The 22,452-nt window shown below is 39.3% G+C and overlaps 1 protein-coding gene across 1 annotated transcript in view; it reads right to left on the bottom strand.

Annotated features, from left to right (window-relative positions):
* DOK7 (docking protein 7) overlaps positions 1-22,452 on the bottom strand; it is a gene marked incomplete at its 5' end in the record, with an annotated part of 64,027 nt that overhangs the window by 19,442 nt on the left and 22,133 nt on the right. The window contains 2 exons of the mRNA XM_010287271.1: positions 15,660-16,534; positions 19,157-19,264. Of these exons, the coding sequence (XP_010285573.1) occupies positions 15,660-16,534; positions 19,157-19,264 (983 nt within the window). The remainder of the gene's footprint in view (positions 1-15,659; positions 16,535-19,156; positions 19,265-22,452) is intronic.

Genomic DNA, 22,452 nt, shown 5'->3' with positions numbered 1-22,452 from the left:
CGAGCCGCTTGTCACCCAATCCAGATTATGACCACTGTGGTACCAGAATATGACCGTGAACCCTGAAAATGGCACGCCTTCCCTTTAGCACACTCTGAATCCGTCCACACAAGGGGGAGAAAGAAAAGCTGGGCTGAGTCCTCTGCCACAGCTACCACAAAAGCCAGTACCTGGATCCAGCTGCCCAGCCTCCACCCTGAGATAAAAGCCATCTCCAGCTGCCAGCTAGCAGCAGCAGCCCTGAAAGTCAGATGGTAGAAGTCTCGCCTGCGGCACTGAAGGGTTGAATTTCAAGCTCTGCTACTGATAATACATGGGCATGGGGAAGCTGACACAGCAACAAGGAACAGGGTTTGCTCTTGTCTTTTGCTTTTCAAAAACAGTCCCAGAATCACTACATACCAAAGAGTCACACTAGTGTGCTGAACAACGGGACTATAATGCAGTTACATGGTCACATATCATTTTTTCCATGGGACATCTGCCTCATTCACTGCACGAGGGACACATGTGAGGGTAAAATCAAGGTGGCATTAGCAGCTGTAAATCTGTCAATTCCTTAACAATGAGGAGCTTAACTTTTCAACCTAAATAACACCCTTTTAACATCACATACATATCTCATTATGCTCAAAAGTATTCGGACAGAAATCCAGTGGAGACAGCTAGGCGATACCATCCAATGCATATAAAATACGTGGTGTAAACACATCAGTGACGTTTGTGGCTGTTTCCAGGCACTATTACAAGTCAACCTTGCATACTTGCTAGACGAAAAACAAAGTCAAGAGCATGTACAGCTGGCCCAAAGCAATAACACTCCCCTCAAGTAGATAGCAAAGTCTGAAGGCACACAACACAAAACCACCATAAACCGTCCTAACATCAATATCAGCTAGACAGCTTGTGGTTACAGAGAAATGCCCAAAACCACAGCAACTGAAGAAACAGAGATAAAATAAAGACACTCTGCCACCTATCTCAAACACAGATTTTGGTTTTGTCTTACAATTTTTTAAACTAATTTCATAAGATTTGAGTTTCTCATGGTTCTTGAAAAAATTGGTATGGTGGTTCCAGAACAAACAAGGTTACTAAATACTTCTGTGAATGATGTCTGTCCTCCTTAAGCACAGGTGAAAATCAGAAGCACTGGTTTCTGTACAGGTAGAAGCACTTCATTATTTCATGGAGGTTTTGTAAGGACAGATACAGTGACAAGCTGCAGAGAGAGAGCCTGCAGCAGCAAACCCTCAAGGTAGATCTGTATAAGAAACTCAACTGAAAAGGTGGACACTAATGATTATGAATCTTGCTGAGCAGATGATCTCATCTCAGCTTCCTGACAGACCTCACAGCACAAAGACACTGGAGCATGATGAGAACGCATTTCACTCCCGTGTCATGATACAGGAGGACTTTCACAGCAGGAGTCAGGACTAGGCTGAGGAATTCAGCCAGGCAGAAGAAATGGCTAAGCCAAAAATAGAAAACTGCCTCTGAGACCAATTTTCATTCAATGTATTTGATAAACATGGCCAGAACTGGCACAGGAGTTGGAAGGCAGGAGCTAACAATTCTTCACAAAAATTAAAAACACCATATGCAAACGTCATAGGGTATATTCATCAAACATGACAACTGGGGCATAGCATCTCCTCATTTCAGAGCACAGAATCCTGAACAAATACACGTGTGAATTAATGCTAGATACATAGTGAAACATATGAACATCAGCCTTCATTGCCTCATCTTTCACCAGATGTATCTCATAATAATCATTCTGCCTGTCATTTCAGGACATGAAAGACTCTTTACACAATTGCCATTAAAATAAACCATCAAATACACTGAGCTCAGAAATGATAACTTTTTTTTCTCCAGCTATGAGATTCCTCTTCAGAAGTATTCCGGTCTAAGATCCAGAGCAAATACAATCTTAAATTCAGTGTATCATATATTCCTATGGCCAAAATATAGACAGCCAATTCCTCCAGGTAATAAAAATCAGGCACATTGCCTTCCCCCTAGCTCCTGGGTTGAGCTGTCATGATTTACAGTAGCAGAAGTTCTATTCTGGAATTTTATGAAAATGAACAATTTTTAATTTAAGTGTAAAACATGCAGCAGATTTTCTAATTCATGATAGTGTTGTCAAGTTTTTAGAGATGTTTTCATAGCAACATTACATTCCCTTTTCCAGAGCCTTACTCAGCTAGGCTCTTGTTAGTTAAACCACATCTCCATCTCCAAAGGAACATACAGAAACTCCATCTGTAACACTTAAGCAAAAGAGTTCAAACACACCCTTGTCCCGGCTGTTGAAGGTTCAGCAGTGCACCCGCAGCATCGCTTTAACCATTCACATTTTCACAGGTGAACACAAGTGCTGTTACTCATAATACAGCTGAATAATAGTGCATAAAGTAGCATTAGCCACGCAAAAAGACAGGATGTGTTTCTCTCTTAGAAGTAGTAAGGCCTTTACAGATAAATAGATGTTTACGAACAATAAAAATCAGCATTAACTATAGTAAGTTATACATTCGTATTCTTACAGAAAAACGGTAAAATTGCAGGCACTTATGCCTACAGCTGTGTTTTAACATGAAAAGATTATTTTAAACTTAATTCAGTTCTGATAACTGGGGGGGAAACATCTTTTATATTTATGCCAAAAAATATTTTCCTTTTCCTTTTTTTTCCTTTTCCTTTTCTTTCTTTTCCTTTTCTTTTAAATAGAGACTGGCACCTCTGAGGTCCTATCAAGTGCAGTGGAAACAAAGCCATCTACACAAAGCCAAAGAGGCTTCAGTTGCAGGTATTCCCGTTTATATTCCATATATTCCAATTTCCAACAGGGGGTAGCATTACACTACTACAAGAACATTTAGTACTTAAAATATACTCCGTTTCCCCACATTTGCTAGTCTGAACTTCCCTGTACAACAGATCTGTTAATTTCTACTCGTTCTGCACCAAGTGAACACCGCTCACGGCAGAGACTCCAGCAAAGCTACTGTACCATGGAAAATACGGCTCGGATGGGGCCCAAACAGGTACGAGTAACAGCAGACTTGACTCTACTGTGCAAATAAGCAGCGTGGTGTTCTCATCTCATTCGCCGTGCTCAGCATGTAAAAGAAACAGGAGAGGCAAGGTGCACATAGACTGGATGCCACACCTCACGCGATCCATGCCCTTTGTATTTTAAAGTTCACAAGACTAACCGTGCCACCGCTGAGCACCTCAGTACTGCAGAAATACCCGTGAAATTAGGAGGGCTTGTCAAATGGGAAGTGTTGTTCTACATTTTCTTAGAATAGCACATCCCAGCAAACACAACAGAGTTCTGCTGCAGCAGGAGCGTTAGCCCATTTCAAGATTTTGGAAGTCAATACAAAAGTACTGTTTAGCAGAAAGCTTGGAAAGACTGAAAATAAATGAAAGGGACAATCATTAATACATACACATATGCACACATGGACTCACAAAGGGATTCAGATATCCTTGTTCTCTTGATTACCAAAGGAGTGATTTATGGCAAATTTACACCAGAAGAGACATGCAAGACAAAAGGTCCAATAACCCATTCATGTCTTGACACTGAGACATTCCTTCTCTGATGAGGAAAGGGGATGAGATTCAACCAACGTGCATAAGAGATTTTATACACTTTTCAATGAAAAATAGCTCTTGTGCCACTGTACTGACAAGGATCCTAACTGATCACAACTATTCTTGTCAAAAAGTTTCTGATTAACAGAAAATTAATTCCACCAGTTACACAAAATTGCATAAAGTATCCCTTTTACTGAATTCTTCTGCTTGCAATGAGACTTTAAATCCAAGTCATCTTTTCATGAAGAAAAGGGAATTTTTTTGCAAATAAAGAATTTAACTACAACGCCACAGCTACAGTGACAAACAGTAAACACAGAGGGGCTCAAATGTGGAAATATTTCAAAAGCTGGCAGAGTGAAATTTTGAATGTTAGAGACGAATTAAGTGTACCTCTACAGATTCTTAGAGATAGAGAAAGTTTATGTTAAGCTGTAATCACCATTTTGAAACATTCACCCAGGGACTGCCCTAAGAAAAGCCTGTTCCTTCTTCTACTTCCCCCAAAGAGTGTTGTTCCTCAGTGAGAGCTTAGCTTGTGCGTGCACTAAAAATACACTTGGGCCTGTTTTGTAGCTGATGGAGCTCTGCCAATTTACATTAGACTAGTTATTTGATTCCTTCCTTCCAGCCCATTCCACATAAAGACATGAAGAAAAGAATCCTTGTTATAACCTGTGCATCCTGCTCCACACAGAGAGAACTAGAATGGCTTAATTATGAGCCTATGAAGAATAAAAAATGAAAGCCTTGCAATATCATCTTCACATCCATTGTCCTTCTTTTTCAACCTCACATTTACAGCTAAGGTTAGTCAACTTCTCCCAGAAAAGAAATTATTACCAAGATTATCAACGATCATCATTAGAAACAAATGGAACTAGAAGGACAAATAAGGGAGAGAAAGCTCAAAATAGTAAAAGTGTTTTCCTTTATCCCCAGCCCATCACCAAAATTATGGTTTGTCAAAGGTAGTGAAACTATAATTAAGCTGCACAGCGTCAAAGGATACAGATACTTAACTGTGCATGGGGGCTGCTCACAGGCTTCTCCTCTGTCAGAACGCACTGCTATAAATTATTAGGTATAATTATTTCTGTAGTTTTCCAAAGCTTTCCATAGCAGTTATCTCCATAGCACGTGTATTCTGCTTGACTTTGTGTCTCAAGGAATGAGCTGAATTAGCAACCTTCTTCTGGAAATGTTTTCCTAGTGCTACAGAGGATTCAAGTATACAGTTACTAGCCCTGATATAGCCCACTTAGCACTTCTCCGTCCTTGTAATAAACCAGATCTGGAAAAGGTTTATATTTCCTTAATATTTTCCGGGCTCGAATTTCTTGTACATTCAAAATTGCTTCCAATCAGCATTGAATTAGCAGAGGATTCCACAGAATCCAGACTACTGCAGAGGATGTGGCCAGGGGAGAGGGAACGCAGCCAGAGTTCCTGTCCCATTGATTCCCAGCTGTTGAAACAGTCTTTTCAGTTGATTGACAGCTGGCTGCTGCAGTTTATACTGCAAATAGCCCGATATCCTCATGTGACAAGACTTAGGAGCACAAAGTCAACTTTAAAGCCCCTTTTCCATCTACCCTTTGGACTTGTGTGGGATTGGACTGCTTCAGAGAAAGTCTAGAGGACTGCTTGCTTTCATCTACCCTGCTTTAGGAAAGGAAACATGGAAATACAGAGATGACGACACCAAGGAAGACATAAGAGCAGAGCTTGTGTGCCGTAAAGGCACCTTAGTGCAGCCTGGAATCTCTATGTAGGACTCTGGTATTCACTCACGCCATCCTGGCTGTCATTTGTCACATGGATCACATTAACAGCCACTTGTTTTGATCTTAACATCCCCATCCCACCCGAGGAAGCTCAGTCTAACTTCTACACAGATGCAAAAATTATGTGTTGTTACAGACATACTGGTGCCTCGAACGTCACTGGAGCTGAAGCAGAGGGGATGGAAAAACAACAGTAAGTCCACGTAACATTTTTCCCCACACTCCTGTCCTACACCCATGGGTTGAATTACTCCCTGAAGCAAGTAAGAGCTTTTCAGGCGACTCTTCAAGATTCTAAATGTTATTTATCATATAATAATAATTCCTCCACAATGTCATTTAGGAACGGAACAGAAAAGGTTGTGTGTAACTGGTAAAAAGTGGGGTAAAGAGCATTTTTTACACTGTAAAAAAGATTTGCTCAGTTGCTGAGGCACAGTAACTTTAAGGTTTCATTGTGTCACTTTAGTTCTGACAAAGAGTTCGTATGCTTCAAGCTGAGTTCAGCCAGCAACAAAGAAACTCAACAGTGAGTATCTACTTACTTAAGATGGGACAATTGACTAGCTGAAATACTTAACTGCAGATCCTCAGACAGCTTGAACTGCTCCAGAAGTTCCCTGTGGTCATCTGCTTTCACAGCTCTTACTTGGGAAGGGCTCAGAGTTTTACCTAACATCTATTCAGGCAAAAGGGGTTTTGACCTCAAAAAAAAAAAAAAAAAAAATCATTACATCAAAAAAATTTGCAATTTTAGATTTGATGCCATGTGCTTCACGAGAAGGATTTAAGGAAAGAATACATGAAGAAAACATAATGCAATTAAGTTTTTCTTTTCTTCTTCTGTTGTTACAACTTGGCTTGATTTTCAGTCATATCCTCAAGCATCTTCTTGATATCTTGGTCCTTTCTAAATGTTAAAAAACTGTTCAACCCTCAGGCTAATCCCATGCTTAGAAAGAACGGATTTGCAACTGCCATGTCCTCAGCTGTAGACTTTCTGAATCCACTGAGTGTAAAGGTTGCTGCATTAATATCTTCTTTCCAGTAACTCTGCAGTTCTTGAAAGACACCATTCTTCAAGCTCAATTTCACACAAAAACAAAATCTGTTGAAATAATGGATTCAGAGCCACTGCTCTGTGATCTTTCACTTAATAGAAAATTATTTTGAACCATTTGTTGAAGTTATAAAAATTAGTGATAGACTTCCCAGCATTAAAAAATAAAAATTTGTAGAGCAGCTGCTCCATCCTGGCAGGTTGATTTTCTTCGTTAGTAACTCTTATTAATGAGTTCCTTTTCTGTCCACAGTTCACTTGAAAGGCAAACAACTTTCTGGCTCTCTCACTGCAGCCTGGAAAACATCACATTTGGTATCATCTTTAGTACTTCAATAGAATTGTCCACATCCAAAGTGCTGTAGAAACACCATCCCATCAGTGCAGACAACAGCCTTGGGAAGTAAACATTACCCAGATACAGATAATACACAAATAGACAGGCTGAGGTAAGCTGCTCAGAGCCACAACAATAAAATCATAACACAAAATTCCCATATCAGTCCAAATATCAAGCTTCTTACCTCTCTTGCACACCCTGGGATTCTCCTCCTATTTAAAGTGAGACAGTGCCCAAAACACCATCATCTGCCCTTTGCCATCACAAATTCCTGCCAGGAGTCTGCATTGGACAACGACCTTTATAGCACAGCATGCGGGTTTGTAAAATGCATCAACACTAAGCCCAGCAGGGCAAGACCACCGAAGTTCAGCATGGATTTCTTCTGGGTTTCCTGAGGTCCAAAGAAATCAACCCCTCTCTCCTAGTCTCTGCTATGTGGACTTTTTCAGAATTGCCTTTCTTTTCTTCTCTAGACATGTTCCCTAGCGTTTCAGCAGAATCATTCATAACTGTGCATAACAAAGCAATACATAAAACCACACGGCAACTTTAAAACAGTCCATCCTGAAAACTGTTTGGCAGGCATTTCTATACCAGAATGGCTGACCCTCTAACCCTCCTGCCTCTGGGAAGTATTCATTCTGTTCTGAACATAGAAATATTCTTCAGTGGTTCATTCCTCAAATTGGTTTCAGTGTATTTTTTTGTGGAGCAGGTAATAAACAATTTTCTATTCAGTGGATTTGTTGCCAAACTTGCCATTTTCTTGCTAACAAATGCCAGAATCCCATTACCCATATGAAGATGTTGTTACCATATTATTAAAACTTACTAAGCCAATGTTAGGAAAAAATATTTGCTCTTTATGAATGAAGTAATACAACTTGGTATAGGGTTGCACAGTTATATTAGAAACAGAATTTGCCTTCATTACAGTCTCTATAGACAGCTGATCCCTTAAGGATCTAATCTGGTTACAAGTCCATATGGGATATTATCAGCCAGACTGAAAGCAATTCCATAGATATATTGAAGTAATAAGTATATTGGGTATCTAGAATTACCAAAAATGAATTCCACTCACATGTCTTGTCATGGGTTGTGGACAAATTTAAGCACAGTTTGTGTAACTTCATTGGAACGCATTTCACCCTTCTAATTTGCATAGTTCCAGTTTTAAGTGGCTCTGTCAAAAAGGATTGGCAGGAAAGGTCACATCCCTACTGAGCATCTATTTTCAATCCTCTCACCTACTCACAGTGAGCTGCTGTCAACCCTTCAGATATCCCATCCAAATGATTGCTGTCCTACTGACACTCACCAGTTCCTTCTGAGCAATTACTTTGATATCAGTGACTGTTAATCAAAACAGAATATTGTCTGCATAGCCACCTTAAATCCATGATCTGGAAAACCTAATGTTGGTAGATATTACAGACATTTTGCAGAAATGCAAGTCAACTAATTGAGGGGTTTTTTAAATAACTTTGTTTATGATCTTGCAGAAGATGATGAAAAACATGGGAATCAAACCTAAGAATCTTAATCCAGGGCTGCTACTGGAATTATCTGTTTCCCTCTCAATTCAGCTCAATGTAATCCAGGCTTTCCTAATCTCTTTCTGTGGTTTCTTCCCGTGCAGGTGAATTCTACTTTCTCCCATTTAGAAAATGAAGATAGAAAGTGTCTGATAATACTTTATAGGATTCTGTAGGATTTTTCCAGAAAGAAATGGATTTCTGTTCAGAAAAAGACAGAAAACCAGAAAAAAAACCCTTCCATTTTCCATTGGCCACGTTCCAAGCAATCTGATGAGTCTCTTTACAACTGGATCAAATACAAATACACCACCAACCTTACGTTCTAAAAGGAGTAATTTTTTCCAGCTTTTATTGTCAGACTCATCCTCTTTCAAAACATTTCTTTCTCTCTCTTCAGAAAACCTATGGCTCCCAAGAGAGGAAGTAGTAGCTTTCAGTTGTAGTAATAATAAAAGCTGTTATCCAGCTTGATTGTATTTAGGGGAGGAAGTAGGTTTTCCCATTTGTTCATTCTGATGGGTATAAAAGATCGATACCATGGTTTATTAATATCTTCACTGGCGCTCTGACAGAAAAGCAATCCAGCAACGTTTCTATTTAGTACAGAAGAACTAATTCTGCTGAGCTATGTTGTCTACGTTCCCTCACACAGGAAAGTGCTCTCTTTTCTCGACATTATTAATAGCATTTCACTTACCAGTGCTTCTGTGGCAGGCACTTCTTTTCCGATTACAGACCATAGGCTATCTGTTCCACTTAGTGCCTGATCCCAAGAAGTGCTGAGAGCTTAGTTATTATTCTGAATTCAGATTAGAACCTTTATTTTTAGCACAAATGCTGTGGAGATTCTTTCATGATAGATGGAGAATACCCTCAGTACCATTTTTCAGATAAGAGGTAAGGCAGCCTCCTACAGTGCCAAAAGCAAGTCACATCTGCACAGCTCTAGTAGGGTTGGCATGTCTTGTACCTTACTGTGATGTCTCAAATCTAAAGTCATACCCATTAAGTGACTTCCACCAAGAGTTTTGGAGAGCCAGGTCACTTATATGAGCCCTTACCAGCAACAGCAAAGTAAAAGGAAGCTGAGTCTTTTCTTGATTATCTGTGAGTAAAGCCTATTGCCAAGAAGCATCATAATATTGTACAATATAGCAGTGGTAAACTATGAAGAAAAAAAAAAATCTTCCTTCCTCTGTGAACTGCTGATAAGCAACGAACGTCTTAGCACAGTGCATAAGCAGACCCAACAGCACCTTAGTAAGAGGATGGGAGTTACCTCTGTGATAGACTTGGGTTCCTGGCCAAAACTACAAAAAGGAAAACAAGTCAAGCTCTAAACCTGACACTACACCCACCTCTTTTATATCCCTTTCCTCTGCCAGTTTCAACTGGAGAACATACTTTTGCTCCAATCTTTGATTTGCACAGTGCTGTGTGCTTTTGTCAGCATAACTACCTCCAGAAGTGACTGTATTTCATTGTCAAGGCCAACAATGATCAAGGATTTCTTTGATTTCAGAAAGGTATTGCGGGGAAATTGGTGGTTTTAAAGAGTCCTTTGAATCTGTGAAAAGCCCCAAAATAACACTATTTTATTGTAAAAATTTCAGAGCCTTTTACAATAACTGGAATATAAGTAAAATGCCAGATTGTCAAATCATTGTCCAGTGCAGTCACCTCATTTAGTGGTGATACATGTTACGGAAGATGCACCTCACTGCAGGTTAATATATCACAGTCGAGACTTAAAGAAAAACAGTTGGAATTAAATCTTAAAAGAAGAGAGCACAAATGCAAGTTTTCTAACTAATGCCAAAAGCCAATAGTATCCAGAATCCGCGGTCATCAAAGCATACAAGAGCCTCACAAACACACTGCCACTCACGTCAGTAATACTGACAACTGACTTCCACATTCCTCTGAGGTGCAAACTGTCCCTGTTACAGTTTTGACAGTGTGTATGTTGCCTAACTGCCCAGAGCTCTGAAATTAGAGCAGAAATACAAGTAGAAAAAATGCTGTAGAAGATGACAAATGCATCCTTCTCAGCGGAGAATTTAGACAGCCTGTAGCTTTTCTGAAGGTGGGAGGAAGCATAAAATGTTACAGCATCACACATCAATAATGAAAAAAAAAATCTTTGAAAAGAGATGTAAAGGGTGTGTAATTACTAATAATTGTGTTCCTATACTCTCAGAGAGAGCAGGAAAATAAACACACTGTAAGTTAAACACATAAGGTGTTCAGTCTCATGGGGGAAGAGGTAATAGCTCCAACAGAAAAAAAATAGCTACGTTAAAGTTGTATATAACAATATATCATGATTTCTTTAGTATCTGGTTTAATACTACATTATAAAAGTACCTAATTAAAAGCCAAAAAAAAGAAAACATTCTCAGTTACATGAATGTGGCAATGTAGTCCGCAGACACTATTTCTTGGGTTTTACTGCCAAAGTTTACACCTTATAGAATCATAGAAGGGTTTGGATTGGAAGGGACCTTCAAAGGTCCTCTAGTCCAACCCCCCTCCAAGGAGCAGGGACATCTCCAACTGGATCAGGTTGCTCAAAGCCCCGTCCAACCTGACCTGGAATGTTGCCAGGGATGGGGCGTCTACCACCTCTCTGGGCAACCTGTGCCAGGGTTTCACCACCCTCACTGTGAAAAATTTCTTCTTCATATCTCATCTAAATCTATCCTCTTTTAGTTTAAAACCATTACCCCTTGTTCTATTGCAACAGGCCCTGCTAAAAAGTTTGTCATAGGCCTTCTCTTTTACCAGTTTCAAAAGCAGTGTGTACAATGAAAGGAGACACACTGGCTAAATGCAGTGTTAAGGGTTTTGTACAGGACTTGGGAGATGAAGGCTGTATTCCCAACCCAGTTACAGGCTGTTCATGACCTTGGCTGAATCAGTCCAGGCAAGACCACAAAACAGACCTCAGTGCAAGATATTCTTTAGAGTTCAAGCCCCTTCTCTGCCTGAGGACACATCAGCCTTGCTTCACTCTAGGCTTGTCTCTGCCTGGACTACAATGCACAAGGGAAACACAGATATTCATAGTAGATCTAGATCTACCCAGAGACACTGCACTCACAAAAGGTTGCATGTGATTAACAAGCCCTTCAGGGACCTGGTGCTGTATGATTAGATATACTGAGTAAAGTGCCTCCTCAAGGAGCACAGTACAGACATGCACATGCCTTCTCTTAAAGTTGTAATGCAAAATAAAGCATTCTTTCTCCAGAACAGACTAAAAGAGGTAAATTTCCTAATCAAAGCAACTCCCCCCTTAAACCAAGATCTACATTCCCCCGAAGCAGGTACCAGATCTCCCTATATTGTGCAGGGAAGGGTTCTTAGCCACTCAGAGCTGTGGATCCTGCTACCTGACAAAACCTCTAAACTCTTTTGTGCATCGTGACCACACCATTCCCATATTTCCTCTTACTACAGATACGCTGGGAGATTCAATGCTTGAGGCATAGTTACTGTGATAGCAGGAACTATATAAGTACCTCATGGAAGATTTGGATAGACCAGCTCCTAATTTTGGATCATTGCCCCCAAGAAGGCTTTAGTATTTTTAAATGATAAACTGAAGTAGGTGGATGAATATCAGTACAGGATTAATCATAACAGCCACACACAAACTGACACTTTCTTTTCTCCTCTATCATGGCAAGTTAACTACCAAAGCAGTAATCAAGCCTATATTTCTACATACATAAGAACTCCCACTGACATAAATATGAGTTTAGGGTGAGCTAGAAATACATAAAAGTCATTCCTACTAATAGGCACATTTCAAGCTGTCAACAGTGATTTGAGTATAACACTAAATAGTGTGAAGAGACAGCCGTATTAATTCAACTTGCAAGACGATGAGGGTCAGGGGACAAAAAGCAAAGCAAAACTAAAGCCAGTACTTGTCAGATGGAAAAGGACAAAAACAGTTGGAAAATAATTTTATTTTTCAGACTTCTATGAAAATTTACAGACAATGGTGGTGTAAAAAAAAAGACACCCTATAAAAAAGGTTGACATAATTTCTCAAACTATAGCATCAAATGAAGTTACAGAGCAACAAGCGTACAGTAAAATTCTGTTCATCAAATTAGTATTATCTAAGTAGTTGAAAATATAAGTAAAGTCTAATAATAAATCTCTACAGCTTACTCAGAATCCCATAACAATCCAACATTCTGAGCTCAAAATACACTTACAATACACAAAGAATTCATCTCTGCAATATCTATAGCACTGAAATCACCTAGGCAAAAATTACATAGCAAAGGCACACCTTGTGAAGTTTGTAGAGAAGGACATCTTGAGCACACTACAGTAACATACAACAGAAAGCAAAACACCCTGCATGCTTGCTTATTAATCCCCAATGTCTAAAATGAAATACAATATAGAAATAATAGAAGCAATATTTAGTGACTTTATTCATGCTGGTTCTATTCTTCATCCAAAGTGAAACAGAAAGGCTTCCTTGCCCTATTTTCTGTTTGAACCTTGGCACTTTCCCAGAGTATGTTCTCCCTATGTTCGTCATCATCCTTGTCATTAGTGGAGCAGGTGGTTCTTAACCAAGTCAATCCTAATGACGAACGCCACCATGCCTTCCACATATGCATGTCTTCATCCTGCAACCTGTCCCCCAACTCTTCACATGCTGAACTCCAACACACACAGACAGCATGCCCAAATCTAACCTCGATTTGCCAAAGTTTACATATAGAGCAGAAAACAAACCAATGCTTATATCCTTTATAACTGCTGTAGACTCTCCTCTATTCAGGTCACTCACTCACTTTAAATAGTAGCCATTTAAAAACCATCAACATAATTTAATTAACAGCTTAACTTGAAATTGCAAAGGAACTCCAAACGCTGGCACACTAAAACCATGTGAACATGAATTTGAATGAACGTTAAAACCTGGTGTCTTCATTAATCCATAAATCAACTCCTCCTGGGCCTAACTGCAATTTAAACATATTCTGTTCAGAGCACAAGGAATAAGAATTATTTTTTTAGTTACAACATATGGATTTGTGCTTTCACGGTATTCGTCACAAGAAAAGCCAAAGATGGTGTCCATTAAACACTGCTAAAATAACTCCTCTTGACAGTTCAGGACAATGTATCAAAAGGTTATTTTTTCTTTCAAAAGTAAAAACAAAACCATGAATCATTCCATTTAATGAGAGTTCTTTCCCAAATGCTTACAAATGGGTAGGAAAAAAAAAAGATAAGAAGCAGATGTGCATGTTATGCTAAAACAAGTGTTAGTAAGAGTGTTGCACCACTGTTTCTCTCACTAAATTTGTTTAATTATTGACAATTCCTGAAATTCTTGCCAACTGACATTATTAGGGCAACTAGAAACACCATGAAACCTGACATCACTTTGCAATAAAAGATGTGGGCGTTTATGTTGTTGGGGCCAACAGGCAGTTAAAGAAGGAGTGACATAATTTAGCCTTTAATGGCTTTGAAGATACACAGTGGAATACTCGCTTTTAGCTTCCTATCTGACACAGATGTCCAGGGTAAACTTTGATAAATTCAGGTCTAAACTGACAATTCAGATCACCCAGAAACATTTAGACCATGTGAGCTAACTGTACCTTAACTAATTCTTTCCTCGCAGCACATAACAAAGCCACCTTGGAAATTTCCAATTGCAGAGCAGTTCCCTTCTAGGAATCAGTCTTGTGCCTTTTTTCCCAACTTCCTTCTAACGACAGGCAGCAGACACAGGAAGGCAGCAGCAGATCCAATGCTGTGCACCCTGCTGCCTGCTCTGCAATAAAAACAAGTGAAAGGCTGAATCTCAGGCCTTGCACCCAGCCAAGTTTTCAGAATTAGGTTAGGGGGCTAGTGAGGGCCTTTGGTGCAGATAGCTGGCAAGGATGGCCTTGGAAGAACACTGATCCTAATGATCAGTGTAGACACAACCTTAGCCTGTCACACCAGTGCCTTCCTACTTCCCAAAATGCTGCAAAGTAACGCCCAAGGTGCTGTTACAGAGGCTATACAAGTGCCTCAGGCAGACAGCATTTTCTAGTTTTCAGAACCATGAAGGCAGTCAATGGTGCAAATGCATGAAATGCCTCATGAGAAGAAAATAATCCCCCAAGTTTATAATATTTTAATTTTTCTTTTATAACATACTGTACACTCAAGCCCTTTTCATAGCCGTGATCTATGTAATCCCACATGCTCAATTAAAACATACACACTTCAATTGCAATACTTAATTCCTCCAACAAAAGTCTCTGTTGCTCAATCCCTACTTCACACATTCCCTAACTTGAGCACTCTCTCTAACCTTCACAGCCTTTCAACAGCTAACACCACAAACAGCTTTACTTTCTTCTAGTTCAACAAACACATTCACCCAAAAAAGTCTTCTCCAGAATAGGTAAAAACAGACATATTTCATCCATGCAGTGTACAATTAATGTATAAAGCTTACTGCCATAAAAAGACAAGAATTTAGCAGTGTTCAAAAAGAATTTATGGGTATATCAGTTATAGTAACAGATAATGGCAAATGTGTTTAGAACGGCATAGGAATCTCCATGCTTCAGATTTTAAGCTTTTATGTGACTGGTGATCAAAAATATTTTTTTCCTGCAAATACTCTGTCCTGGTGTACACTAATGAGCTTTTGTACACCTCCTCTAAAGTTTGGCCAGTTATAAATATAACACTGGATTATCTGATCTGCTATGGATTGCCACGCCAATTTGAGTATCTTCTCTTTCCCCAGTGAGAAGCTTCATTAATCTGGCTTCTTGTGCAAGACATGCTCAAACTACAAAGATAAAGAAAAGAAAAACATCAATAAAATTTAAAAAAATATGTACTGTGGTCACCTAAAGAGCAGCACATACTATTTGGTTTCCCTTCTTTCTTCTTTTGAAATACCAGCAGTAAGATCAATGTCCTTAATGCTAAATTACTATTATATGACAAATTCAGCTCTCTGTGCCTGTAAAGCTTCTCTCACTGTAAGCTGCTCACATACACCCAAACCCAAAACTGGCCAACTTAAAACTAATGATTGATGGCCTATATTGTTCAGTGTTTTCTTGATCAGGCACAGATTTTGAGGAAACTGTGTGCTAAACCTCTCAACTTGAGCGTAAGCAACACAAAAGTTATTATCTGTTCAAATTATAAAGGAAACAATAGTATTTATGACTTGCAACTTAAGTCGTTTTAAATTAAGCATGCTCTGTTAAGTAAGGCTTGTTAGCATCTGCTCATGGTTAGGTATTTACCTTTAGTCCACCACAGATTGGACAAGCTGAAAAAAGAGCTCTTGTCATCCCAAGGTGGGGGCTACATGTGTCATAGGGGTCAGCTGAGGCCCCACTAGGTGGTGACAACTCACTACTTTTGGAGTCTGACACCTGTCCTTGTGGTTTTGTGTCTGACCACCTCGAAACAAAATCCGCATATTTCTCATCACGTGAGTCCTTGGTGCTTTCTGTGAGTAAGGATGAAGGCCTCCCTCTGTCCTGGCTGTGCTCAGGTACCCTCCGTGCTTCCAAGTGTGGTAGTAGCAGTTTTGGGTCACTAGCACCTTGAGGTGACAGGGCCTGGTCCTTGGGTAACATGGAATCTGCACTCTTTGGTTGCGCATCTTTAGAAGCTGCCTGTAACAAACTCCTGGGTATATCGTAAATGTGTCTGAGAGAGCTGGGAACCTGATACTCTGACCCCGCACCTCTCTGGGGCTCACTGTGAGGACAAGTACATAAATTCTGATCCGAAGGAAAGTTCAATGTCAGGCTTAGCAATGATCCAAACTCATCACCACGGCAAATGTCCAAGCTCCCGGCATAGGAAGAGAAGCTTCCAGAGTAAGAAGAGTGACTACCAGTAGCTATTCCACTGTCGGAAGAACTCTGACGACCTATTTCTTGTAGCTGTCTGGATCGGAGGGGCTTTGGAGGCGGTTTAGTGGTGCCACGTGCCCCTTCTGGAAGGGTCTTTTCTTCCCCAAGATGAATTCCCTTTGCAGCTGCCAGTCCGTGACTCTCTTGAGAAGTGCTGGCTGAAGACTGTTCAGGCCAAATTGTCAATCTGCTCCCAACGCTAACATCTGAGTGGCTGGTATCTGAAGATGAGCTTGAAAGACTTCTATCATCTCCTAGAAAAGAAGAAAACACATCAAACTATGTTTAAAACACAATCGACAGACTGAAGCATGGCAAGTATGTACAAACAGAAAGGACCCTGAGATTCCATCTGCTTTTTGTAAGGGTAACTTCTGTCAGAAAGCCAGAATTCCTGCAATAATTCCTATCCCTATGGGAAAAAGAAAATGAAAATCATAGGTTACCTTGCCATAACCCTACCACATTGTGGAACATAATGCATTCGGGGCTAAATTTTTAGAGTTTATGCACCAAGTTCTCCCCTTTTCAGCCATATTTTACTTCTGTACAGTTAATTGGTTTTATTTTAGATACTGCTATGTTAAATCACAGGGAATAGTCACAAAGTCCCACACTCAGAATAGCTGAGGATGCTCCGAAGAAAACCTTGTTACTGTAACTCAAAGCCATGTAATACATTTCCATGTTTCTATTTGAGCTGAATCAACCAAATTATTATCTTATTTGTACTGTTCTTCTCTATTCAAATCTTATCTGAATGACATCAAAGTGAATGTTAAAGAGAACGCAAAAATAAAATACCAAAATGCAACAACACATCACCGTAACAAACAAAAATGAGAATACTATTATTATAAAAGTGTTTAAATATCTACATACAAAAAGATCTTCCATGATTCATTTATGCACATATCACAAGATTTTTTTTTTCCTTACTGATACTTGCAGGAAGGCCACTTTTACAGTTAACTACTGCTATCCAAGAAAGAAGATGGAAGAAAAAAATTAAACATTGGCATGGAAGGGCATAAGGAAAAAACACAAGCATCACACAAACACATACACAAAACCAACCAAACAAACAAAAAGCCCCACTTTCTTGTAGTGGCACACACAGACCACAATATGGACTTCCTTCTTAATAAAACCAACGTGTCAACAAAGGCTGACAGCAGGATCATTTTGTAGGTATTAATTTTAATTCATTTTAAACCCTGGGCAATAAGTTGCCAGATGGTGTAGAAAGAGGAAGGGTCCACCGCTAATTGTGACCTGAGCTTCTGGTGTTACTAGGCTATTTCTATTCTCAGGTGTTGAGGGAAAAGTTTAGAACAATTCTCTTGCTCTTCATGGAGTAATTCTTGATATATACTATCACAAAATAGCAATGTTTATCCCATGAAATCTGATCCTTTTTCATCCAGCGCCCACTGCATGACACTGACTTGTGACCTCGGCGTAAGTGTAACTACTGAGATTAAATTATACAGCTCTTTACATGGAAGGCACAAATTACAAAAATATTAGTCTGTTTCTCACCAACATGCTCAGAAGAAGAAATATACTTGTTAAATAAAGTTATTCTGCTTACAAAACCATCTATTTTTATTGAAAATGTAAAACTGTTGAATTTATCTGAAATCACTTCTCTTAGACAAATATTCTAGGCACTTTAAAACTCTGGAAGGGAAGTCCAGTCTCACAATCTTGAAGAAAATGCTCTAACTATGTAGAGCTACATGTTCTCCAATGCAGTGGCAGGACCTAGATCTTCAGGTTCAGGCAAATGTCTTCCCACCAAACCTACAGGGACAGTCTTATTGTTATAATATCTCCCATAATCACAAATATTTAATTTTCCTATGCAAAACTAACAGAATATTAAAGTTTTACTGTAGGATTCCTCATTCTCTGAGGATAACAATGTTCTTAGCAGAATCACGTCGTAAATTCAAGTAAACTCAAGCAGAGAATGTATACAAAGTTGGGCCATATGCTTTCTAACCAGAGTGACTGGATAAAAAAGCCAGGCATGCGTCTCTATCAAGTCTCATTTGTTTTACATCAATCTAGTCAAGTCTAGTAGTTATATGCTAACTAAGAAAAACCTCAGGAAGTCTCAGTGGAATTTTAGTCACAAACCACATCAGTCAGCAGTGTCAAGACTAAAGTAGCCATGGACACGCATAGAAACACATAATTAAGCTCTTGAGGATCTTCACAAGCCTTAAAAAGGCCTGTAGGCTTTAGAGTCAAGAGCAAAGCCAATGTTTTGAAGATCTAACTTCTGTTATTAAACAATTCAAATGGCAGTTCAGGTCATAGGCCCTTTTCCAAATCCAGTGCTAGACATCAATTCTACTTAAATATATAAAGAGCTCCAGAAGGGACATGCACAGATACCGCCACGAAGAGCAAGAATAACAACACTTAGAACCAAAGCACAGGAGTCTTAGGTTTTACTACAAAAATCTGCTGTAAGCCTGATGTGTGAACTATGCCAGTCAGTTCATCTCACAGGCTGGAGCAAGTCAAGTATTTAAGCAGATATCAAACTTGATGCAGAAAATCCTTTTGAAATTGCACAGGCACAAATTCAGTAGGATTCAGCATACTAAAAGATTTTCCTGTGTTGATAGTGTCCAAACCTCACTCTGCTCAGTAGAAAAACTCCAGTCTATGTCAATGGACTTTAAACAATGCTGTTAAAGAACTGCCGCACAACAAACATCAGCCAAATCAAATCTCTTGACCATTTCTTTATCATTTTTCTTTTAAGATCAGCATCTTATAATTATATACATATGCTCACTTCTAAAGCCTGCAAAGGAAGGAACACCATATATTTTTATTTAATTAAAGATATTTCTTACCACCACTGCCCTGGCGACTTGTATGGGACAGCAAGCTCAAGCGCTTTTCTAATTGCAAAGCTTCATGAGCCAATCTTTCTTCTGAATAGGCTGGATTTGTACTTGGATCTTTAAAAAGAAACAGAAAATAAATAAATATACAAGAAGAAACAATATATAATAAGAAGGGGGAAAAAAGACACTTTCTTATGTTAGATATTCTATTCTTATGTTTGATCTTCCACTACAGGAGAGGGAAAATGCTGATCAGAAAACATATGGGACAATATGCCTTCAAGCACATCCTAGAGAAATGCCACACTATAAGGTATAATTTTAAGTGTCAAAGACTGCCAGACTTTATACCCAATGTCTGTAAGAGTTACCATCAGGGACAGAACCCTGAAGAGCACAGCACCAAAGGCAATAGCTACGGAGACAGTTAGCATCCAACAGGTCTAGAGGAATTGAAAACTTATATGTGACCTGTAAAATGTGTCTTGATTTCATGGAAATCATTGGGAATTTTATCATCGACAAAGACCAGATTTTTCATCCTACAAATTTAAACATCTACATCACAAACTCAGACTCATTAAACTATCTGATACTTTCCAATCCAGATCACCTATTTACAGGTGATCACCTTTACTTACAAGCAAAGACATTGCTTTCAAGTTTGATGTTCAGAAGGTCGTTAAGTCCAGAAGTCAGAGATTAAATAAGCAACCTTGTGGCTCTCTGTCTTCATGTTTAATACAAGACATTTTAGAATGGTAAAAATCACTCCTAAAGTGTACTATTGGGGATTTTCCCCATACATTTTATTGAGTTTGCCATTCCAGATGAAATTACTTCACTGAAGAAGATTCCTTCTATTCCAATAGAAAGAGAAAGACCAGAAGTTATACAGAATGTGGAGAACTTTCATCAGTAAAGCAGGCCAGTTTCCTCTAAACCATTTTTTTCCAGCCAAGCACAACAATAAAAGCAGATGTTGGAAGTAATCATAACCACTATCCCAAGAGATATCTTACAGATTTCTTCAAACAGCACTGACAAGCATGTCATATTCAGCAGTTGCAAAGGATATGGTCTGCTACCTTGTTCATCATCAGAAGTTTCAGTAGCTCTTATTAATTACATAAGGAAAGGAATTAATGACAGATAAAACAGATTAGCTACCTCACAACCGCTGCTCTTGTATATCTGATCAACTGGGTAGCAGTAGCACACCACAGAAATATTTAATCATTGAATCATTTAATAAGAAGAAAAAAAGCATGAAAAGGGCTACACATTGCTGTGGTTGAGTTAGTCATCAAAGTTTCATTTTTGTCCCAGGTCTTTCAGTTTTAAAAGACTTGGTTTTGATGTTGTCAACACAGCAGCCAAAGCAAGCTCACAATCAGGGGAAGGAGCATTCCCAGGTGAGCTGAAGCTCCATGGGAGTCCCTATATTATTAGCTACCTGAGAAACAAGCTGCCACATCTCTCCTCCCCAACCATATTCACTTTCCAATCTGCCCTGGATAGATCCAAGTGCATCACAGGAGCAGAAACGACAATGCTGAGCTTTCTCTCCCATGTAGAGGGGGCTTCCATCTTTAGCAGTCTGCAATCTGGATAAGATTAGCAGAACAAGCCAGACACACACACGGTCCTATAACAGCATATGTTGGAAATCCAAGATATTCTACCAGGGACATGGCAACAAAGCCTGCAACAAACAGGGTCTGTGACCTCTGTGCCTCCCAGCTCAAACAGTGCTTGATGTCAGTATCTGACACCTTCCAGACAACTTTAAGAAAAGAAAAGAAGACAGTTTGATATGGTTTATTAGGTCTCCATTCCTATCTCCCCTGCAATACAACTCGTATTAGGCATCGACTAGTTCGAACCTGTGTAACTGCTTACTCAAACGAAACCCCCAGTGCTTCCATATGGACCTCTGCCAAAGGAAAATACAAGATTTGGCCACCAGCACCTATGGTGCAACCCAGGCAGGTCTATGCAAGGATCTGCTCAGTGGCATACAGTTTACAGGCTGCTGCTTGAATCTGTTTTTGAATGTGCTCTGCTGCAGTTACTCTGCTGTATCTAGTTAAAAGTCCTTATGTCCAAAAATGTTCAACAAAGATGTTCCACAAGCACTTTGAGTATAAAGTTGGCATAGCAGATCAGCAAATTAGTCAAACCAAGATGCAACAGACACTAACCCTTCGCACAGCAAAGAACTGTCAGTAGGAAAGGTCTTTCCACTTTCCTCAGAATATGATTACTCAATAAATACACATTTTCAGAATGTTACTAGGGCACATACACAAATATAAGGTTTTTAGTAACTGATATCCCTCTTACAGCAAAAGATATAATTTTTTTTTAAATGGTCAAGCAACTGATCTTGCAAAAATGGCCTATAATAAAATACAAGATGGAGAGGTCAGAGAGAAGCTGAAGCAAATCAGTAAGTTTGCATTTCAGAAGTTCAATTGCTTCTAGAAGCCAAATTCCCTATAAGCCACAGAGCTACAGAACACAGCAGGTTTCACGCAACATGAAACGTCTAGGTATACTGTCTGTCCAACAGGACTGATAATTTTTTTGTTAAACTTCCTCCTAAGGATTGCTTATCTATAAAAGCTGTGTATAAAATTGGGTTCACAGTTATGTGCTCATTGCCCAATTTTGTGGAAGATTGATTAGAAGAATCCTTCCTCAGCATGTACTAGGAAATATCTAGAGAAACAACTTCAAAACCTGCCAAACATATATAAACTTACTGTCTTAGGCAGATATTTAAAATAATTGTCCATCAGTCTTACTGAAGTCTTTGTCTTGCCTTTAATCTCTGCTAAGAAGTAAGACTTCTATAGGAAACCACACAATACTATTCTCCAGAAGCAGCAGATTCTTATACCAGTATTTTTGGCTACAGACTACCAAGCACTATTCAGGAGTTTTTGCTTCAAGATCAGACTAAGGACTGAAGTCACTGGCAGCCACCTTTTAGAGACCAGTCCTTACTGGAGGGCATAACCTACAACCTCCTGTCATGTAAGTGTAGAAATATGGACTAAAAATGGTAAAAACAAGGGGTTGATCAACAGTAAAGTTGGATTTCTTGGCATCATCCTATACCTTGTGCATGCACAATACCAAGCCTCTAATTAACTCTGTGGTAATTTGCCATATTACTAACTCAGGAGGACACAAGCAGCACGATCGGTACTGAGACAGCTGTCCAAGGAAGTTCAGACAGCTTCTGCCCACACACCATCCTACAGTATCTCCAGCAACTCTAAGAGCAATTAGTA

The sequence above is a fragment of the Phaethon lepturus genome, unplaced genomic scaffold (assembly GCF_000687285.1).
Source record: "Phaethon lepturus isolate BGI_N335 unplaced genomic scaffold, ASM68728v1 scaffold11915, whole genome shotgun sequence".
Lineage (NCBI taxonomy): Eukaryota > Metazoa > Chordata > Aves > Phaethontiformes > Phaethontidae > Phaethon > Phaethon lepturus.
This window is presented reverse-complemented; position numbering and strand designations above follow the sequence as displayed.